Source organism: Quercus lobata, chromosome 11 (genome assembly GCF_001633185.2).
Source record: "Quercus lobata isolate SW786 chromosome 11, ValleyOak3.0 Primary Assembly, whole genome shotgun sequence".
NCBI classification, from domain to species: domain Eukaryota; kingdom Viridiplantae; phylum Streptophyta; class Magnoliopsida; order Fagales; family Fagaceae; genus Quercus; species Quercus lobata.
The window spans coordinates 35246871-35269695 of record NC_044914.1 but is presented as its reverse complement, the minus strand read 5'-3'; the positions used below and the strand labels follow the sequence as shown (position 1 = coordinate 35269695).

Genomic DNA, 22825 nt, shown 5'->3' with positions numbered 1-22825 from the left:
ATTGCCCTATAAATGATTTTATTATACTATGTTTTTTTTTTTTTTTTTTGATTGGATTTATTATACTATGTTATGCTTATAACTAGTCAGTACTCGGTGGTCCATTAACATCTTTCTGAAGCTTTTGTCTCAGAACATGGGCTATTTAATTCATTCGGCCCGCTTTTCTAGTGTAATGATGATTGTGACCCATGAAACTGTGAAAGGGTCTCGTGTGGCTCACTTGATTCCTTTTTTTCGTGGTTGTTGGCGTAACTAGGGTTCAACCATCGTGGGCTTGTGACCTTTCACTTTTAGTGGTGTGGAGCCCTGGGCTTTTTATATTTAATAGTCATGAATCTTTATGTGAATTTTCTTCTATGTCCTGGACCTGTTTACACGTGGTTACATGTGTAACGATCGAAAATATCTATTACGTATTCTATGTCCTGTTCCCCATTTCACATGGAGACAGATCTCACAAGTCTGGAGCACAATATCATGGATGGAATACGTATTTTCTATCAAATGATATCACATTATCTGTATCAAAAGATTTAAAACCCAATAAATAAGAGATATATGTATAAAAATAACTATCCATTAACACATATTTCATTTGTTAATGGAGTGGTTATTTTTTACTGACGTGTCTCATACTTATTGGACTTTGATATCACTGACATGGTATCATTTGATACCAAATACATTTTCATAAGAGGATAAATACTTGTAATAATATATATATATATATATATATATACATATATGGTCAACTCAACTAATTTAGGCAGCTTTATAACCCACCTCAAAAAATTTTGTACTAAACTTTGTGATTAATTATTTGTTTGAAATAACGTTTTATATTTGAGGTAACTTTTGGAGATACTACACGAATTTTCTTACCCTCGAAATAATCAAGACAAAAGAAGATAGAAATATGTAACATATTATATTATATGATATATTTTAACATACTTGATTGAATAACAATAACTTCTTTCCCTCTCTCCTGTGTATGTGTGTGTGTTTGTTTCTAAAAAAAAAAGAATGGGTAAGAGCCTGTTTGGTTTAAGTGTTTTCGTAACTCAATTCTCAGTTTTCATAACTCATAACTCAAAAATAGTGGGACTCATAGCAAAAAGATTGTTTGGCCAAACGATAACTCTGTTTCCATTACTCAATTCTCTGATTTTTGAGTTATGAGTTATGGAAACTGAAAACAACAAAAGGCTGTTTTCAGTTTCCATAACTCATAACTCAATGGCATTTCTGTAAATAAACACACATGAGGGACTCACAGCCGCAACTTTTGACCACCTTTTGACTTTTTTTTTTTTTTTTTTTGGGTTGGCGTTGGCTGTTCGTTCCTTTTTTTTTTTTTTTTCCTGGGTTAGCGTTGGCTGTTCGTTCCTCTTTTTATTTTTTATTTTTTTACTGGTTTGTCTGTTCTGTTCTATTCTTTTTTTTCTTTAGTACCTAGACTCACCAAACTTAGTGAAAAAAAAAAAAAAAAAAAATACCAGACCGAACAGCTAACCTAGGAGGAAAAAAAAAGAAAAGAAGAAGCTGCTAGTGGAAAAAAAAAAAAAAAAAAAAGCTGCACTGTAACAGTTGTGGGGTCCATGAATAATGTGAAAAAATTGAGTGATGAAAATAAAAGTGATGTTGCCAAATGAGTGTGCAAAAATGAGTGATGAGTGATGGAAATTGAGTGACAAAAAAAGCTTACCCAAACAGGCTCTAATTGTCCCATATTGCTTAAGAGAGTGTGTTGTGTGTAGTATAACTTGCCTCACCCTCCCTTAAAAGTTATCATGGCTTTTGAGTGGAGTTGTGGTGTACTTTTGTGTTAGAATCTCTTTCCCTCTCCCTGTGTATGTGTGTGTGTTTGTTTCTCAAAAAAAAAGAAAAAAGAAAAGGAAAGAATAACAATATATAAAGTGCCTTTTGAGGTATTCTTATCTACTTAAGATATTTAACTTGGTGATGACAAAAATGAAAGTATCAATGACTTTCCGGGAAATCAACGAACTTGACTTTGATATCAAAGCATCACCAACTCGCTATCTCTAGCTTCCCTGTAAATAGTGTACATAATTTAATATCATATTATCAACTAACATTTTAAATAGACAAAAATCCAAAATTGACTCTTTAACTTTCAGCCTTTTTCATTTCAGTCCTTTAATTTTCAGTTTTGTCATTTCAGTCATTTAACTTTCAATTGTTATCAATTCGGTATTCTGTTAACTGTCTTCGTTAAATGAGCAAAACGATGCCGTTTTGGCTCTTTTTTTATTTATTTATTTAAATTTTTGTAATTAAAAGAAATTAAAAAACTGTTATTAAAAAGAAAAAAGAAAAAGGGGAATGACGTCATTCCCCTTACCCGAATCAAAACATAAATCGTGTAAAGTTTCTCACAACCCTAAATTTTCTCACATCAAATTGGTACTTCTTTATGGTAGCTTCAGCTGGAAAAGAAATTAAGCCAAGAAATCCAAGGAAAAGAAAAGTGAACAGAGATAAGACTTTAGCCATTTTCCCAGTCAAAAAAAGCTTCTAGTGTAGTGTTTGTATGGATGAGACACTTAGGTGTATATAGGTATGTATAGAGGTAATGGTTGGATATCAGTTTGTTAGAGGAGAAGCGGTTGTGGATGATTAGGTAGGAATTGTGAAGGTGTTGTACATCAAAACTTGTAAGCAAGATATTGATAGAGACTTCATAGGCCATTGATTAACGTAGAGGCTGGGATTTCTAAACCAAGAAGAAGATTGCAGGACTCTCTCTCTCTCTCTCTCTCTCTCTCTCAACCTAAATCTTGGTCTCTCTCTCAATCTCAGTCTCACCTCATTACTGTTGCCGACCCAGACCTCCCCTCTTCCTTCTTCCCCCAAAATTCACAGTTTAAGGCTGTGGGAAACTTTCACGATTTGTGTTTTGATTTCAGGTAAGGGGAACAACATCGTTCCCCTAAATTTTTTTTTTTTTTTTTTTTTTTAATAACAGTTTTTTTAATTTCTTTTAATTACGAAAAAAAAAGCCAAAACGGCGTCCTTTGGATCATTTAACGAAGACAATTAACAAATGATTAACAGAATACCGAATTAACAACAATTGAAAGTTAGAGGACTAAAATGACAAAACTGAAAGTTAGAAGATTGAAATGAAAAAGGCTGAAAGTTAGAGGGTTAGTTTTGGGTTTTTGCGTTTTAAATATTATAGTACTCTATACAATTTTAGAATTATAATATCTAATCTAAATTATAAAATGGGTTAATTTAAAATACCTCATGTTCTTACTTGATCATTTTCTCTTGTTTTAGACAAACTAATTTTACTACCTATACTCTTGCTAGCTAGACTTTCTTATGTACTAGAGAGGGAACCATCACATCTTGCCATCTTCTTCTTATCTTACCTTCCCCCAAAAAAAAAAAAAAAAACTGACTAGTAGGTTTTAGTTAACTCAACTGGTAAAATCTGATGGTTGAATAAAAGATTTAGATTTCAATCCTCACTTACACAAAAAACCGATTGGTGTCTTAATCTAGTGATAATGAGCACAATCAATAGAAGCAGACATCATAGGTTTAAATTAAAAAAAAAAAAAAAAAAAAAACTGACTAAAGTATTCAGAAAATTAAAGTACTGTAATTTGTCAACACTCAAAATGTTGAGAGTTTTCCAATTAAAGCTCTATAGATCCATTGATTTTTCCCACAAATAAATTGACACCTATCAATATCATATCAAAGATTTTAGATAAAAATCCATTGACTAAAGATTATAAGTCTTTTTCTCAACAAAACAAAAAAATGATAAGTCTTAGTTGGATTTACTCTAACTTTTTTGAGAAAGTAGATTTGCTCTAACTTAATGACAATGTTTGGTTTCTTTTAGGAAGAGGATCATAGTTCAAATCCCCCACCCCTTTTAGTTTTAAAAATCGAATTATAAAAAAATAAAACCCTTAAGATTTGAATTATAGTTCATATTGTTCTTAAAGAAATAACTAAATAAAGGAGATATGGAAATAAACAAAAAGAAAGATATAACAAAACAGTACTGCTACTGTTCTTTTGTGATAGCTAATAATATTTGAGAATTGAGAAAATTAGGCAACCAACTAATTAGCAAGTATTACTAAATTTTAACCCTGATTAAGACTTAGTTATTTTTAGGATAATCTAGCAATTAGTCTAATATGCAAGTGATTAACCAATTAACATAAGCATGTAAAAACACAATTATAATCCCACACAAAACTTCTTTGTGACCTCACTGTCGAAAACGATTAACTAGAATAGATAATTTTAGTACATAGTACTTATAAAACCCTCCAAGCCTAGTACTATCTATGTACTTATAAAACCCTCACTGTTCAAGTCCTTTCTCTACTCCAAGTCTCCGATTTGCAATTGAGCTCCAATTGCTACTTCAAACCTCCATGGCTAATTCTGTCATGGCTCCAATGAAAAAGCTTTAATTATGAATTTATGATCCGGTCGGAAGAGGCTGCCCCTCTTAGCTTGCAGAAGCAGAACGTTTTGTTTTTATCATGGAAAATTTTGGGTAATAGCAAATAGCCAAATAGTAATGCAGCCAATACCGCGGTTTGTTGAGACAGTGACAACTTGGAAAGTTTCATACAATTTTGGTCCCAAAATATGTTTGGGTCTGGGCCATGGCTCCACATTTTCCTTTTTATTTTTCATGTCAGGCTGAATGCCCATAAATGACATTATTATACTATGTTATGCTTATAAGCAACTAGTCAGTATTCAGTGGTCCAATAACATTTTTCTGAAGCTTTTGTCTCAGAACATGGGCTATTTAATTCATTGGCCCGCTTTACTAGTGTAATGATCATTGTGACCCATGAAACTGTGAAAGGGTCTCGTGTGGCTCACTTGATTCTTTTTTTTCTTGGTTGTTGCAATGACTAGGGTTCAACCATCGTGGGCTTGTGACCTTTCACTTTTCGTGGGCTTGGAGCCCAGGGTTTTTATATTTAATGGTCATGAATCTTTATGTGAATTTTATTCTATGTCCTGTTTACACGTGGTTACATGGGTAACGGTCGAAAATATCTATCATGTATTCTATGTCCCATTCCCCATTTCACATGGAGGCAGATCTGACAAGTGTGGAACACAGTACCATGGAAGGCAGGATCGGAGCCACATAGTGGCTTGGGGGGGCCGTGACCCCTGCAAATTTTTTTTTTTTTTTTTTTTTTTTTTTTCCAATTAGACTATGAAAAAAAAAAAAAATAGGCCCCCCCAACATTACACAGCCGCCCCCCCCCCCCCACCCATTCTCACCCATTCTCCCAGCCCTCAATCAAAAATTAGGAACACCATTAAATTAAAAAAAAAAAAAAAAAATTATTTGTTCTACTTTCAAGCAAAAAAAAAAAAAACCCAAAAAAAATTTGAACTAAAATCTGAAAAAAAAAATATATATAACAAAACCAAGCCCACGGCGAGCCCATTAAAGGTAGCTCGCTCACGGCAAGCCCACGGATTCTCAACCAAAAAAAAAATACAGAGAATCAGAAATTGAACCCATCACGTCCCTGGCGCTTGGCAGAATTCCATTACGTCGTGTCGTCGTTGGCAGAGAGATCAAACCCCAATACAAAAGCAAACCAAACACAGAACTCAGCAAACCAAACACAGAGCACAGAGGTGTTTATAAAAAAAAAAAAAAAAAAATCTCCAATACACAAACCAAAACCAAACCCAGTAACCCACGAACGGTCACGTCGCCGTCGTCGTTGCCCAAGTGAGCTTGTCGTCATCGTCGTCGCTCGCCCGGTCGCCCTTCATCGCAGATCGGAGATCGGAGAACGTAGATCGCTCTGCCTCTGCTCCGGTGCTCGATGCTCGCCGCTCGGTACTCCTTCCGGCCCTCCCTCAAGGTATTTCGCTCTTTTTCTCTCTGACTCTCTCTCAATCTCTCGCTCTTTATCTCACTGAAATTAAAAAGGAAATGAATCGCAGATCGACATCGTAGACGGTAGATCGGTCATCGGCTCATCGCTTTGCGCCTCTGCCTCTGCTTCGGTGAGCGGTGCTCGTTGTTTCCTCCGGCAGTCCGGCCCTCCCTCAAGGTTTTTCTCTCAGACTCTCAGTCTCTCTCTCTTTATCTCACTGAATGACTGAATAAAGAATGAAATGAAACTTATAAATGAAACTCAGCATCTTTTTTTTTTTTTTTGATGTGGAACTGTGAGAATCTGATTGGCCAATTTGGCTGACTTTCAACTTTTTTTTTTCTCTTTTTAAATTTGGCTGTCCACACACTGTGCTCCCTTGCGTCTTACACGCTTGCACTCATAACAAATTTTTTTTTTTTTTTGGGTCCTATTGTACAACCACAACAATGTTTGTGTGTTGTGTGTTTGTGGGTTGTGTGTTCTAAGTGTTTTTGTTTTTGGTTGGTGTGTTTGTGTGTAGGGTTGGGCTTATTGTATCCTATTTGGTTTGGACTTCTTTAAGGCTCAGAAACTTTTAATGGATTTTGAAGTTATTCACTGCAGTACTTGGGCTTGAGCTTCACATATTACCCAAGTTTCAATTTTGGAATTGAAACTTGGAAAAAAACAATTTAAAAAAATTTTGAAAATCATATAATATAAATAATATCGGTTTTTTTTTTTTTGTTTTTTTTAAAGGACTTCACCATCCAACTTTTATTGATTAATATTATTTTAGTTACGGTCCATTAGCTAATGGATACAATAGATAGTTAATTAGTTACAGTATCACTATTATACTATAATTAGTTAATTGTATAATTAATGACAAATAAATTAAAGCAATATAGTTTATTGTTACGCTAAACAACAATAATTAAAACTATATAATTAAATTAACTAATACATTATAAAAGACAAATTAATTAAATTATTTTTGTTTTTGTTTGAGAGGTTATTATTAATTAAAGTTGTATTAAAAATGGGTTGACTGTTTAAATTATAGTGGAAATTTTGTTTTTTTCTTGAGTATGAATATCATTCATATAATTAAGTAAAAATTTCTAATTAAAATTTTATTTTTTAAAATTTTTTTCAGGTTAATTTTTGAGTTATATTCTTAAAGCTAAAAGAATTATGAGCAAACAAAAAACAATTGATGCATTCTTTAAGAAAAAAATGTTAGCAATTTAGAAATTAGGACACCTGTGGCTGTAGAAACAAATGTTAATACTTCAATGCCTGATGAACATCCCTCCAAATGTCCAAAACTTCAATTTGAAGAGATAGATCGTGATCCAGGATCACGTAAACAAATATGTGAATTTCCTAGTTGATAATTTTGTATCCAATAGACTTAAGAATTATATTTAGTATATTTTTGTTATAACGCGGCCCCCCCAAGTATTCATTCCTGGCTACGCCCCTGATAGAAGCCTGGAAGGAATACGTATTTTGTATCAAATAATATCACGTAATCTATATCAAAACTCAATAAATGAGAGAAATGTGTATAAAAATAATTATCTATTAATATATATTTTTTATATGTTAGTGGGGTAGTTATTTTTTGTTGATATGTTTCACACTTATTGAAATACCATTGACATGATATCATATGATACCAAATAACTTCTCATAAGAGGATAAATACTTGTAATATCACCTTGTAACAATCACACCAAATATAATATCGCGTGAACAACTGGATGATGTTAAGATAGTAATTTAAATGCAGCCTTCAAGGTATGAGTAGAAACAAACGACTTTTTATTGGAAACAAAATAAAAGAAAAAGTTCTTTAGTTGGGTAGCTTTGCGATGGGTGGTGAGTACTATCTAGTATCTACAATTAGAACATTCACATTTGCTTGTCTAAAATTTATCCATTTTAGATCATCAAAAAGGTTTTTTTTTTCCTACTTTACATAATAATTTTACAACATATCCTATATCCAAACTTTCATTTTACAATACAATATATTAAGAAAATAAAATAACTCTTTTCATGTATTTTTTTTTCACCCAACAAAAGCAACAAAATCTCAACCAAAAAAAAAAAAAAAAAAAAAGCCCTTCAACCTAAGACCGGTGCCACCGTTGGCTTTCAACCCATTGTCAATCTTAATTAGACCAATGCCATTGGTGGCATTCACCCAAACCCAGCACCACTAGCATTTACTACCTCGTCGCACCACTGTTATTCAATACACCATCATTATTTACTTTTTTGTCTCGCTGTCATGCCGTGGTGCCTCCAAATCCTATCCCTGCTCGACCCACATAATGACCAGCCCAAATTGCCCGCCCACTTCCCAAGAGAGAGAGAAATTTTTTTGTATTTATTCGGTAATATGGTGCACCTTCATACATACAAAAATCTTACTTGCTAGATAGCGTTACTTCATAGAAGTTGTATTGATTCGGTAGAGAGTTGTGACTCTTTGGTAAGACTATAACTCTAAACATAAAGCTATATCTATTCACCAACAGATGTGTCCTTTGCCAAAGGGTATCTAGTAGTCTAAAAATACTTGGGCAATCATTTAAATCATTACACAAACTGGGGGGAGTGGCACCATTGTTATTCACCACACTATCATTATTTACATTTTTGTCTTGCTGTCGTGTTGTGGTGCCTCCAAACCCTATCACTGCTCGACCCACATAGTGACTAGCCCAAATTGCCCGCCCACTTCCCGAGAGAGAGAGAGAGAGAGAGAGTTTTTTTTTTTTTTTTTTTTTTTTTTTTTTTTTTTTTATTCGGTAATATGGTGCACCTTCATACATACAAAAATCTTACTTGCTAGATAGCGTTGCTTCATAGAAGTTGTATTGATTTGGTAGAGAGTTGTGACTCTTGGGTAAGACTATAACTCTAAACATAAAGATATATCTATTCACCAACAGATGTGTCATTTGCCAAAGGGTATCTAACAGTCTAAAAATACTTGGGCAATCATTTAAATCATTACACAAACTGTGGGGAGTGGAATAGTCACAACTCGGGCCTTAAGCCCAAGAAGTAATTGGGACACGAGAAAAGAATTGGGCCAAGCCTATGTATTGAAAGGAATACTCAATGGGTAATAAACCATGAAAGGAAGAAAGTTGGGTCATCTTAAGTATTACGGAAAATATGAGTGGTACAGGAAATTAGTTCCTGTGGAAAAGGTAAGATGCCAACTTACCCAAGGTATGGTGCATGGATAATCCACGTGTGATTTTCAGGAGATTCCTGCAACCACGGGAAACTTCTGGAACATGCAAGAAGGTTAAAGATCTTTGCCTTTGCATTAATGATGGGGTTCTTACCTAACCTCTGCCACATTAAATACAAGTAAGACAGCCTGAACATTACAAAAAACCCCCAAAAGTCAGAGTTCCAGGATAAGGGTGAAGAGAAATTTGATAAAGTTAAAGAAAATATCCCTGAGACTCTGGTAGGCAACAGGACAGTTGTAATGATAAGAGCAAGGATTGAAGTTATAAAAAGGAGAGGAGAGACAAAAGGAGGAGGGGGCTGAAAAAAGAAAAAGAAAAAGGAACATAGAGAAGAAAAATGAGAGAGAGAGAGAGAGAGAGAGAGTAAATGTAACACCGCGGGAATGTGAGAGTTATCTATTGTAATACTTAGGTTGAAATTGTAATATTTAAGTTTAGAGAAATCAATTGCTTGAATTTCCCATTGTGGAGTGTTTTTCCTTATTGTTTATTTATTTGTTGGTTGTTTGAATAATTTAAGTGTGAATTCATGAAGGACTCCATGGGGGCTAGTTTTTGTGGTCCCACAATTGACGCTATTTGTGGAAATTACTCTATTAAGTAGAAGACTCAAGAGTTGGTTAGTTTAAGACTATGGCGAATTGATCACAGAATGGTCTCACTTATCTAGAGCGACCTAGTATTTTAGAAGAATCTGTTCATGTGGATCGACGTGTGAGATCTGAAGTTCATAAAGAAACTCAACAATAACCTAGCCTACCTCCGCAAGGAGAAGAGACTGCTACCAATATAGAAGGTCCGTTCTACTATAATAGGGATGGGGAGGTGGAAAGGTTGAAGGAGCAGGTGGCATTGTTGCAGAGGAACAATGAGAAGGATAAGGAGTTACTCCGCCGAAAAGACAAAGAGTTTTATCATCGGAGAGGACCAAGCCCGCCACTTAGCCGCTCCCGAGTAGATGAACACGTGTTGGACGATAGGAATAGGAAGCGAGATACGAGATCACCCCCTCCCCATGGAGAGCGAGAGTAGTCTCCGCACAAGGAGAGGATAGTCTCTCCACCTCACCCTAAGAATAGAAGGGGAGAGCAAGACAGGAAGAAGCATAAAGGACCAATTCCTCAGCACTCATCAGCCCCTTAATCTCGAGTCCCTATAGTGCCAAAGGTTTCCAGTGATAATGCCATGGGTAAGACACTGCATTAGTTATCTCAATCCCCCTTCTCAGAAGAGATTGAGAAAACTGATTTACCACGAGGATTCATAAGGCCAACTTTCGCTATTTTTTATGGCAAAACGGATTCTGTGGAACATGTCAGTCATTATAACCAAAGCATGGCCATATATTCTAAAAATGAGGCTCTGATGTGTAAAATTTTTCCTTCAAGCCTGGGGTAAATAGCTATGAGGTGGTTCGATGGGATGGAAAAAGTGGCTATTCGAGGATATGATGAGCTAATTAGAGCATTTGGGGCAAGATTTGTGACATGTAGTAGGACCTCGAAGCCTTTCGCCTTACTCTTTTCATCAGCAATGAAGGAAGGCGAAACCTTTAGAGCTTATTTAGATCGTTATTGGGAATTTTACAACTAGATCGGGGGAGATAATGGGGGAATTGCTGCAAGTACCTTCAAGGTGGGGCTTCCCATCGATTCCAACTTGAAGGCTTCGCTGGCATTGAAGTCGGTCACGGATATGAATAAATTAATAGAGCGGGTGAAGGTGTATAAGAGGTTAGAAGATGACTAGTTGCAAGATAAGGCTAAAGCAAAAGTACCCATTGTAGAGAAGAAAGAGGTTAAGGTAGATCAAGCTCCCCGATCTTGAAGGGACTTCTTCTCTCAGGCTTAGAAGATGAGGCTCGAAATGGTTAGTTCGTTGTACAAAGAACCTGTATACCAAATTGTAGAAAAAAAATAAAGAATGAGCCATACTTCCGTTGGCTGAACAAGATGAGTGGGGATGTTACGAGAATAAACCAGAGCCTTTATTGCTTATATCATCGGGACCAAGGGCATACAATTAAGGATTGCCGAACCCTAAAGGACCACTTGCACCAACTTGAAAAGGCAGGTTATTTGGGAGAATTCTTAGTCTGGGAAGATTCTCATCTGCAAGACCTAAAAGGGGCAACTACTTCAAGAACTTCAACATTAGCTCGGGGGCTCATAGGGGTAATACACGCGGTTAGGAAGCAAGAGGAGACTATGAGAACTCCACCGTGGATATTGACCGTGAATTCAATTTCTGACTCAGAATTGGAAGATCCTACACCTAAAAAGAGACATTGGGAAGACGAATGCATTGGCTTTATGGGAAAAGACCTTATGGATACTATTTAGCCCAATGAAGATGCACTGGTAATTACATTGCGGATTGGGGGCTTTGATGTAAAAAGGGTTATGGTAGATCAAGGAAGTGGAGCAGAAATAATGTACCTTGACCTATATGAAGGGTTAGGACTTACCCCTGAAGATTTGACAGAGTATAACAACCCCTTGGTGGCCTTTGACGGAAGTATCGTTCTGCCAGCTAGACAGGTGACTCTTCCCATGGAAGTGGAAGGAAGAAAGGAAATGGTCCACTTTATAGTAGTGCACTCATACTCAACTTATATAGCAATTCTTGGACGTCCTTGAATTCACTCCATTAGTATAGTTCCTTCTTCTTTACATCAGAAGATAAAATTCCCCATCGAGCAAGGCATTGCAGAAATACACGGAGACTAGAGTATGGCACGGAGATGCCAGATAGCCACCGTGGGGCATAGGTATGAAGGAGAGCCTTAATTGGCAAATCCCTTATGGTAGCTACAGTCTCCACCCGAGGACACATGTGAGCGATTGGAGAAAATACACATTAACCTTGGGGATAAATACTTCCAGGTAGGAGCTAACCTTCTTGTCTTGGAAAAAGTAGAATTAATCTTGTTTCTAGTAAGCAATTTAGATGTGTTTGCATGAAGTCCATATAAAGCATCTGGGGTAAATCCGAATTTTATCTGTCATCGGCTTAATGTTGACTCTCGGTGTCCATCGAAGAAGTAGAAGCCTCGCAAGTCCTTGGATATACACGTCGGGATAGTAAAGGAAGAGGTAGATAGACTCAGAGAAGCTAGGGCAATTAAGGAGGGTTTTTTTTTTTTTTAAATCCCAAGCGGTTAGCTAACACGGTAGTGGTGAAAAAGAAGAATGGAAAGTGGTGAGTATGTGTGAACTTCACAGATCTGAACAAGGTGTGTCCGAAAGCCTTTCCCCTTACCCAAGATTGATAAGCATATTGATGAAACTTTTAGGCACCCTAGGTTGAGCTTTCTTGATGTGTTTCAGGGGTACCATCAGATAACTTTGGCCCCCAAAGACCAAGAGAAAAACTTTTTCATTACCCCTACTGGTAATTTTCATTACAAGGTCATGCCATTCGATTTGAAGAATGTGGGGTCCACTTATCAAAGAATGGTTACCAAGATGTTCAAAGAGCAATTGGGAAGGAATATGAAGGCTTATATAGATGACATGGTGGTAAAGAGTAAGGCCAATGAAGATCACCTTAAGGATCTCCTAATGACCTTTGAGACATTGCGGAAGTACATTGAATGCTTCTAAGCGTGCCTTTGGGGTCAGGTCGGGGAAGTTTTTGGGTTATTTGGTGACTTACTGAGGTATAGAAGTTAATCCATATCAAATTATAGCTTTGCAAAGTTTGAAGTCTCCTAGGAACCCTAAAGTGGTCCAGTGACTTACTAGGATGACTGCGGCTCTTAATCAATTCATTTCGCAGTTTGTGGATAGGTGTTGACCTTTCTTCCAACTGCTGAAGAAGTGGAAAGGCTTTCAGTGGATAGATGAATGCCAGTAAGCATTTGATGAACTGAAGTTGTATTTATCTCAAGCTCCCGTCTTGTCAAGGCCGGTACCTGGAGAAACGCTGTATATGTATTTAGTTGTGACTGATCATGCGATGAGTAAGACTCTGGTGGAAGCAGAAACACATTATCTCCCTTTGTAAAAAGCTGTGCTTGCAATAATTCATGTCGTACAGAGATTGTCCTACTATTTTCAAGCCCATATAATAGTTGTGCTAACTGAGCACCCATTGCTCAGGAGGTCAGATTTCACGAGAAGGATAGCCAAATGGGGAGCCTTTTTGGAGCTTTTGATATTCAGTATAGGCCTCAGACTTCCATCAAAGGGTAGGTTTGAGTAGATTTTGTTGCCTAATTCACTCCTAGGCAAGCTGACGTTTTGCTAATAGAGGGATGCAGGGCAATGGTACCATGAGAACAAATATGGCATGTGTATGTGGATGGAGCATCGAACTGCCGAGGGGTAGAGGTTGGAATTATAATCATCTCTCTGAAAGGAGTCAGAGTGGAAAAATCATTCAGGCTGGGTTTTCTTGTGTCAAATAATGAGGCAGAGTATGAAGCTCTCCTTGCGGGGCTTAGAATGTCTAGACAAGTAGGGGTAGACAGAGTACAGTTACACTGTGATTCATGGCTAGTTGTTAGTCAGATTATAGGCGAATTCGAAGCTAAAGACCAGAGAATGATAAGCTACTTAAAGGAGGTCGAGAGAGAGAGAGAGAGAGAGAGAGAGAGAGAGAGAGAGAGAGAGAGTAAAGGTAACACCGCGGGAACATGAGAGTTATCTATTGTAATACTTAGGTTGAAATTTTGTAATATTTGAGTTTAGAGAAATCAATTGCCTGAGTTTCCTATTGTGGAGTGTTTTTCCTTGTTGTTTACTTTTTTGTTGGTTGTTTGAATAATTTGAGTGTGAATCTGTGAAGGACTCCACGAGGGCTAGTGGGTTGTTGATTCAGCAACCTCCCACCATGTTATCCCCATGAAAAGATTGTTCACCACATACAAAGCAGGCGACTTTGGTGTTGTGAAGATGGGTAACTCCAGTTATTCAAAAATTGTGGGAATTGGTGATGTATGCATCAAGACAAATATTGGTTGCACATTGATGGTAAAGGATGTGCGACATGTTCCGGATTTAAGGATGAATGTGCTTTCTACACTGGCTATGGATCGAGTTGGTTATTGTAACCATCTTGGCAATGGAAGATGGAAACTTTGTAAAGGACTATTAGTTATTGCTAGAGGGCGTGCTTATTGTGGCATGTACAGAACTCATGTGAGGGCTTGTAAGAAAAAGTCCAATGCAGTCAAAGTTTTTGAGAAAACTCTACAGTTGAGAGTTGATATTAATGGTGTTGCAGCCAAGAGAGTAAAATTCTCTCTACCAGAAAGTGATTTAAATGAGAAAGTGATATTTGATGAAAAATATCATGATGCTAGGAAGAATAATGAAGTGAAAGATTGTGAAGGTCTTGAGTAGGGGGAGCAATATCCTCCACTAGAGATTGTTGAACCTCTTGAAAGGAGGTGTATTAAAGAACATCGTGCAATTAGTTTCGAGAATATTTGGGCTTCTAATGATAGGGAGCCAAGAAATTGGATTAAGGATATCCAAAGTGAAATATATTATTTGTAAACGAAAGGAATTAATTATGATGAAATTTTCTCAGTATTAGTGAAGATAATGAAGAAGGTTGAGTCTGATGTTGGCTTGGCCGAAATGAATTCTAACTGAAGAGTTGTATAGAAGATCTCCTTTGTAATGGGTTGGAGGGGGAGATTGTTGGGTGTGCATTATATCACGTGGGTCTAGCCCACACTTTGTCTTAGCTCATTAAATGAGGTTGTTGAAAAATGGCCAAGAAGTCAACAAAGCAGATTGAACTTGCTGGAGAAGTTTTCCAATGAGAAGAATTGAAATCATCTTTATGTACAAAAGTCAAGATAAGTTGGCTTGCATTTATTGTGACTTGATGTGAAGAGTGTGGAAGGAAGAAAAGAAGAAAAAGGTGAAGAAATATAAGGAAAGGCCATTCGGCCATTTGGTGAAGTGGAGAAGGGAAAAAGAATAAAGTCCCAGAGTGTGACGACTAAGTATAGTCTTGAAGAACTATGTGAGTGAAAGCAAGCAAAAAGAGAAGAGAAAAATAGAGAGAGTAAGAGAAAATTGTGAGATATATAGTGAGAAACAGAGTAGTGAGTGAAAAGATAAAGAGAGTTTTTTCTTTACTCAAATTCTATCTCTAAATGTTGTAATCTCTATTTAATAAAGTGAAATTATTCAGAGTTTATCCCGTGGTTTTTTTCTCCAAGGAGAAAGGGTTTTCACATAAATTTTTGTGTTCTTGTATGGTTATACTTTCACTGTGTTTGCTGAAATTTATTCACAGTTATATAGAATTTTTCCCAACAAACCTTGCTTGTACTATATACTGCTAACTTTTAAATTTAGACTTTGACTAGATTTTCCAATGTCTGGATTACATTTTAAACTTGAAATTTATTACAAACAAAATGCTATGGAATAAGCCTACACTCAAATTCTAATAAAGAGATTAGTGTTTTCCATTTTAAGTTTTTGGTAGCAAGGATACAAAAATATAGAGAAAATATGGTGCAATGGCCTATAGCTAAATAAATAAATAAATGATAAAAAAAAAATTGCACAGTTTTACTCGGACGTACGCGGTATGCTGAAATCACACTAATAACCTTGTTTTTGTTTTTGTTTGTTTTTTTTTTTTTTTTTTCTCGAACATTTTTTCACTTGTTTTGAAATTGACATTTCAAAATTCTTATATCAATATTTGACTTCAAATACTTTTATATTTCCCATTTAATTGCCCCTGACGTTCATCATCTATTTTCAGCAATGAAAGAATTAATTCACTTTCATTAATTCTATTTTTTTATTTAATTACAATGCACTATTTGGATCAAGAAATTAAATACCCCCTATCAAAAAATAAAAAAAATAAAATACTAATCATGCTCTTGGCTTGGGTCAAGTAACAATTTCTTTAGGGTAATATTATGTTCCCAACATTTTCGTGTGGGTTTGAGAAGTGATTATAAGCTAACTTTTAGCTTATTTTATGTATTGTTTGTAGGTCTCACATTACTTTTTGTTTCAACTTTATTTCAAATAATTTAACTTTCAAAATTTTGAAAATAAACTAGTTTTTAGCTTTTTATCTCATATTATGCAAATAAACTTCCGAAAATAAGCAATTTTAAAATGAACACTTTATAACAAATCATAGCTATCAAGTTATTACTGGTAGATAAAAAAATGATGTCAACGATAGACAGACTATGGGTCCGTTTGGATTGAACTTATTGTTGTTGAAACTGAAAACTGAAAACTGAAAACACTGTAGCAAAATAATTTTTAAATGTGTGAAAAGTACCGTGAGACCCATTTTTAATATTTTTAAATGCGTAAACAGTGCTGCTACAGTACGTGAACAGTGACGAAACAGTGCATGAATAGTGAAAATTGTCTCTGAACAGTAAAATCTGTCTCTCCTTAAATGCGTGAAAGTGAAAAAAAATAAAATTAAAAAAAAAGAAAAGGGAAAAACGTGGACGCAGGATTCAGCAAATGCTGAATCCAAACCCACCCTATATATAACCAATGACAGTTTACGCTACCTAAGTTTTGTTGTAAAAATGTTAAGACCGTAGTATTACTCATTTCTTTAAGATGTTTGGCATTGCTCTAGAATCTAGCTTGAAAGAAACAAAGGGAAAAATTAGAAAAAGGAGAAAAGTACTAACAAAAAGGTCACCTATTTCTCCTTGTTACTCCTTTAAAAGTACTGGGAAATGTTGAAGAGTGCAATATAATTGTGTAAGTAAAACAACTAAAATGCAGATATTTATGAAAGTAACAAACTAAACTAACTTTGGTTAGATTTACTAAATTTAGTTAGAAAACCTTAGAACAAAACAAGCAGGGCTCGGATAACATCAGACATGGACCTTTGGCTTATACTTCTAACAAAAGTTAATAAATGCTAAAATTTTAAAGTTAAAAAAAAAAAAAAAAAGATAATATTCAAATTTATGTCTGGTAGGTTGAAATTAACCCCAATTCAATGAACTAATTACCCAAGTTGATTAATTAAGTTCAATTATCTAATGGTTCAATTCAATTAATAAAGGTACAACCATATCGACAATCTAGAGTTTTAAAAATAAATTTTTACACAAAAATATGGTCATGATAGGAAAAATCTGGATGGGAAAAACCCCAACGAGTGGTTTAAAGGTAACCACCAATCTTGAAGATTTCACTATGAAGATTGAAGTTACAAGTACATAGAATATACTTAATCCTGAAATACCTTCTTATAATAGAACTTTTTGAATTTTCCTAGTGCAGCTCCAACCTGGTAGGACTACTTTTCATATGAATCTCGAAATACCTACTCCTTGGTACACGGTAATCCAATCTGTGACTTCACTTCACACAATTACACTTTGATTATTGAAGGCAGTAGGTGTAGCAATCTTGATTGAAACATACTAAACTTTGTACTTCCGGAAACGCAGCTTGATGCAAAATCCTAGGCGTATAATGTCGCAGTCGGTTCTCCAGTATAGAGTGCTCTGAATTTGAAAATCTCTCTCTATCATGTCACAAAGTAGTTCTCCTAGATCTCTAATGAGGACGACTGTGAAAAGTACAATTTAAGTTGTTCTAGTATCCTAGTGCATGAATTTTGAGGTTGCCACTTCATCTGACATAAAACTTAGAAGTTAAGATTCATGAAACTTGATTGATCAGTCAGTGTCAAGCTAGTGTCAAGGTTCAAGTGACCTCGATCAATCGGCAAGTGTCGAGACATCAAAGAAGACACTATTTTGAGTAGATTCTTAAGTTATTTTCTTGTGTCTTCAAATGTAGTTCTTTAAGTACTTATAAACACTAAAAATTGAGTCTCAAATACATTAAAAATGCGTTTTAACTCAGATTTGCCATCATACAAAATTTGACCCTAACAGTGACCGCTTTATAGCGATTTTTTGTTGTTTATAATTTGCTAATTACAACAATGAGGAATGGGAATTTGATCCCAAGTTACCTGATATAGGCAGGGTTGGATCCCCAAAATTTTTTGTTTTTATTTTTGTGTAGGAGGTTCCATCCCAAGTTATTTATTCGACCGTAAAAATCTTTAAATAAAGTTTTTTTTTTTTTTGGGTAGAATCTTTAAATAAAGTTATTATTGGGGAAGCCAAGTTTTAAGCACTTTTATCTAATAACTATACATTATTTCTCAAAAAAAAATAAAAACTATACATTATAAAATTTTGGGGAGGCCGTCTTGGCTCCAACATAGGTCCATCCATGATATTGATTCAAAACACTTATTTTTCTCTGTAATCCAACCACATACCAGAGATGGAGGTATTTACCTTTCTACTCAGCATCCTTTTCTTGCTTTCAATGCTTAATCAAGTCCTCAATACTTCGTATTTACCTGCAGAGAATAATCTTAGCTGCAACTCTGTGTGTGGCAGCTCTTCTCTTTGGCTGTACCACTGCGGGCAAGGTATTCAATATCATAAAAGAATCAATCAGAATCATCATCCTAGCTAGGACTGAACTCTCTCTTCTTTGTACCGATTTCTTGTTTATCAATGGTCTTTTAACAGGAGGGACAAACATGTTTCCAAAGCCAAAACTGCGACCCGGGTTTGCACTGTGAGGTTTGCCTCTCAGCTGGCGTAAGGCCACGCTGTACTCGAACACAACCCATCAGTCCCACTTCTAAGGTCTTCCATACTCATTATTTTTGTGTGTCTTATTGGGTTTTCTGGTTTTTCTTGTTTAGGATGAGAACTAATATTTGTGATGGTGTTTATGAATTTATGTTGGCCAGGTGAAGGGTTTGAAGTTTAACAGGTACTCATGGCTTACCACGCACAATGCATATGCGAGGATAGGAGTGAAGTCAGGGACAGGCTCTATAATTCTGGCTCCCACAAACCAGGAGGACTCCATTACTTCTCAGCTCCAAGTATGTTACTAATTAATTTGTTTTTGTTTTGTTCTATTTCCAGAAGATTTTAGATTACTTTTTCTGTATGGTTTAAGAGAGAGGAGAAAACAATGCAAGATAAGAGCGACTATTTAGAAAATATGAAAAATAAAAGAAAATTGCAGAGACAGAAAGATTTATAGAGGTCAATTTAAGCATATTCGGGTGAATAAAGAGATTCTATAATAATTTAGCGGTTTGAACATCCTTGTCGGTAACATTGAAAGCTCTTTTTCTTTTTTATTCTTCTTTTTTTTTTTTTTTTTCTTTTTTTATAATTTTTATTTATTTATTTTAAATGTGGTTATTATTATTGTTATTATTTGAAGCCATTTTTATAATTCATAGCTATAGGTTTTAACATTTTGGAAACAGAATACATTTATATATATTTAAATAATTGATAATTATAATGGGAGAAGGGAATTTAAATAAAGTACCAATTGAGGTATAAGGCAAGATTTCTATTTAAATCTAACGTCAACCAATATTCATTTTTGAAGAGATTCATTGATTTCCAAAATTATGAGGGGAAACAGAAAGGTCACCCTTAGTGTGTGTGTGTTTTTTTGTGTGTGGATAATTTGAAAGTAGAGACACCCCTAGTGTTAATGTGGCTTTGTTATCGCTTCTAGGAAAGGAAATGTACAATTTAATTTCAATCCAAATTGATATCAATATCTTTGTACCATTTGGAAATGAACTATTTTATTTTATTTTATTTTTCCTAGAATGGAGTTCGAGGGTTGATGCTTGATACTTACGACTTCAAGGATGATATTTGGTTGTGTCATGGCCAATGTAGCGACGTTACAGCTTTTGTAAGTGTGCAATATTAATGGTAACCACACATACATTTAGAAAGAATAGAGTTTATCTCCAAATAGATTAGGAGGAAAACTTGTCCTACTCACTACGTAGCTATTGAAATGATTGTCTACATGTACTTTTAGTCATATATGGATGGTCTTATGAATCACCCGTAATGGATTGAAAGAAATTCCTCCAAACCAATTTGGACTAGGGATAAAAATTGTCCATTTAGAGATATGAGTTAAGCTAGCTTGAATCATCATAATTCTTCTTTCTCAAAAAAAGAATCATCATAATTCTTAAGAACATTGTATAAGTTGAGGTAGCATCATCTAATTCTTAATTTCCAAGATTTTCTGTAGTCCATATGGCAACGAACTTTCAATGGATTAAAAATTGAATCTGAAATTTTCTTTTCTAGTTTCAGAAAAATCTATTAATTTTTATTTATCATTAATTGCACATAATTTAAAACAAGTCATTGTTATAAAATCTGATTTACCAGCAACCAGCCATTAATGTTCTGCAAGAGATTAAAATCTTTCTTGAAGCAAACCCATCGGAGATAATCACCATTATCCTTGAAGACCATGTTACATCAACAAATGGCCTAACTAAAGTGTTTGATGCCGCTGGCTTAAGGAAATTCTGGTTTCCATCAAGTCGAATGCCAGGACATGGTAAAGATTGGCCAACAGTTGATAATATGGTGAATAAAAATCAGCGCTTAGTAGTTTTCACTTCAAACCAAACTAAGGAGGCATCTGAAGGGATTGCCTATCAGTGGAAATACACAGTAGAAAACCAATGTAAGTCTTGTTATGCTTCTCCTATTTTGTAGTGTATATATATTGGACTACGAATGGTTTGCATCATATAATAGTTTTATAGTTTAATGAACATTGCTCGATTCTCTCATAGTCAAGAATTTGGGTTTAAATCTCCCACTCTCCATTTATTGTGCACTATAGACGGGAATGGTGGTATGATAGATGGCTTGTGCCCAAACCGCTCCGAATCGCCTCCCATGAACACGACCTCGAGGTCACTAGTTGTAGTGAACTATTTCCGGAGTGTCCCAAATATAATTGAAGCTTGCAAAGATAATTCAGCTCCGCTACTTGGTATGCTGGATTCGTGTTATAAGGCAGCGGGTAATCGGTGGCCTAATTTCATTGCTGTTGATTTCTACAAGGTATGGTATTTTGCATGACAAAGCCAATAGCCTAAGAACATGATTTTGTTTTTTTGTCTTCTTTTTCCTTCTCTTTGAATAACTTTTTGGGGGTGATAAGAATGAGATAAAAACTCAGCAGATATATAATAGTATTGCATATGAACATTTCAGAGGAGTGCTGGTGGTGGAGCCTCAGCCCCAGAAGCTGTAGATGTAGCAAATGGTCATTTAGTTTGTGGGCATGGAAATATAGCCTATTGCAAGGTATGAAATAAGAACAAATCAGTTTCCTTTTGTTTTTCTCTTTTTTAATATTCATGAACTTATTAGAAAGTTAGAAATTGGCAAAGATTTAAGTCCAAACACTTGAAGGTTATTAAAATATGACAGTTCTGGAGCACCTAGCCCCTCTAGGCCCCAGTAGCCAATATATGTAAATTATGTATCAGTAACACATGAATCCAGCTTTGCATATTAGCAGCAGAAACAGTTCAAAGGCCCTGCACCCAATATATGTATTAGTTAACTTTTGGTGGTTATCATTGTCAATATGAATATAGAAATTACACTCTTCATTTTTGTTTGGAGTTCTCCATTGAAAGCTGGAAAAAAGTATTATTTGATGAACCTTCCCACGGTAGTGTTAGTGGGTACTAGTGGGTACACGGTAGCACACCCTAGATTTGGAGTTTGGACTTCTTTCAATTAGATGGGTTCAGTCAATTGGTTTCGACAATTGAAACCCCCCTAAACCTAAATAAAAAATAATTGGGTTCCAAAATGTAGAATCTGCTATCAAAGGTATAAGTCTATGGATTTGGATTGGCTGCAATATTTAGGGTATTGCCAATTAATATTATCCTTCACTATTCACAAAATATTTTTACCACATTTACTTTTTAACTTTAATTTATTAACTTTTTTTATTCAATGGCTGAGATCAAAAGTTGCTTATTTCAACTCTCAATCTCAGCCGATGAGAGCTATTGTATCAGGTGTAGGTATTGCACCTAATCTCAATTCATAAGTACATACACTTGAAGATTTAGTGCTTATTGAATACATGTGGATATTTGTACAAAAATGTAAGGAAAAAATAAAAGAAAAAGAATTGTGAGATACAAAGCACTACTAGTAACAAAAGGTTTCTTGTAAAGATTTGGTATTGATTTTCAACATATATATTTTCATGTAATGAATGCAATTGCACTCATATTTTATATTAGCATGGTAATCACTAAAAATTTGGACATGCACTAAATGGATATGATTGCAACATATTTATAAGGATAATTTGATAATGATTATAGATGAGAATCCCTATAAGAATATAAAATTCTTGAAAGCGTATAATTCAAAATTCTAAAGCATGTATTCCATCAAGTTACAAACATTGGTGTGTCTGAGTTAAAACAATTCAAACACATGGTACAATTCTCTATAAATATTTATTAAAAGAAAGATTTGTGAATAATACAATTTCTTTTTTTTTTTTTTTTTTTTTTTTTTTTTTTTTTTTTTTTTTTTTTTTTGGGAGAAACAAACACACACATATAAGGGAGAAGAAAAGAGATTCTTCATGTGTTTTTAGTACAAAGTCAAAATGTATATTTGCTATTGTAAAGTATATGTTGACAATTTAAATCATGTAAAGAGTTCAAAAGAGCTTACAAAAACTACAACTTAAGGAATGAGTTTGAGATGAAAGATCTTTTAAAAAAAAA

The 22825-nt window shown here is 35.0% G+C and overlaps 1 protein-coding gene across 2 annotated transcripts; it reads left to right on the top strand.

The window, feature by feature from the left end:
- The first annotated feature begins 18341 nt into the window (after positions 1-18341).
- LOC115967607 (PI-PLC X domain-containing protein At5g67130-like) lies at positions 18342-21680 on the top strand. 2 transcript variants are annotated; one of them, XM_031086742.1, is made up of 8 exons: positions 18342-18477; positions 18557-18622; positions 18726-18845; positions 18953-19090; positions 19843-19932; positions 20430-20733; positions 20896-21119; positions 21273-21680. In XM_031086742.1, the coding sequence occupies exons 1-8, from the start codon at positions 18472-18474 to the stop codon at positions 21369-21371; spliced, it is 1047 nt and encodes a 348-aa protein (XP_030942602.1). In that variant the 5' UTR covers positions 18342-18471; the 3' UTR covers positions 21372-21680. The 2 variants fall into 2 exon arrangements, with proteins under 2 accessions (XP_030942602.1, XP_030942603.1); XM_031086743.1 differs by lacking the exon at positions 19843-19932.
- The last annotated feature ends 1145 nt before the right edge of the window (positions 21681-22825 follow it).

Bases quoted from the DNA above. Each gene is read 5' to 3' on its own strand.
- LOC115967607 (XM_031086742.1), top strand. The intron at 18,623-18,725 runs GTATTCAATATC...GTCTTTTAACAG, and splicing joins GCTGTACCACTGCGGGCAAG to GAGGGACAAACATGTTTCCA. The intron at 21,120-21,272 runs GTATGGTATTTT...TGAACATTTCAG, and splicing joins TTGCTGTTGATTTCTACAAG to AGGAGTGCTGGTGGTGGAGC.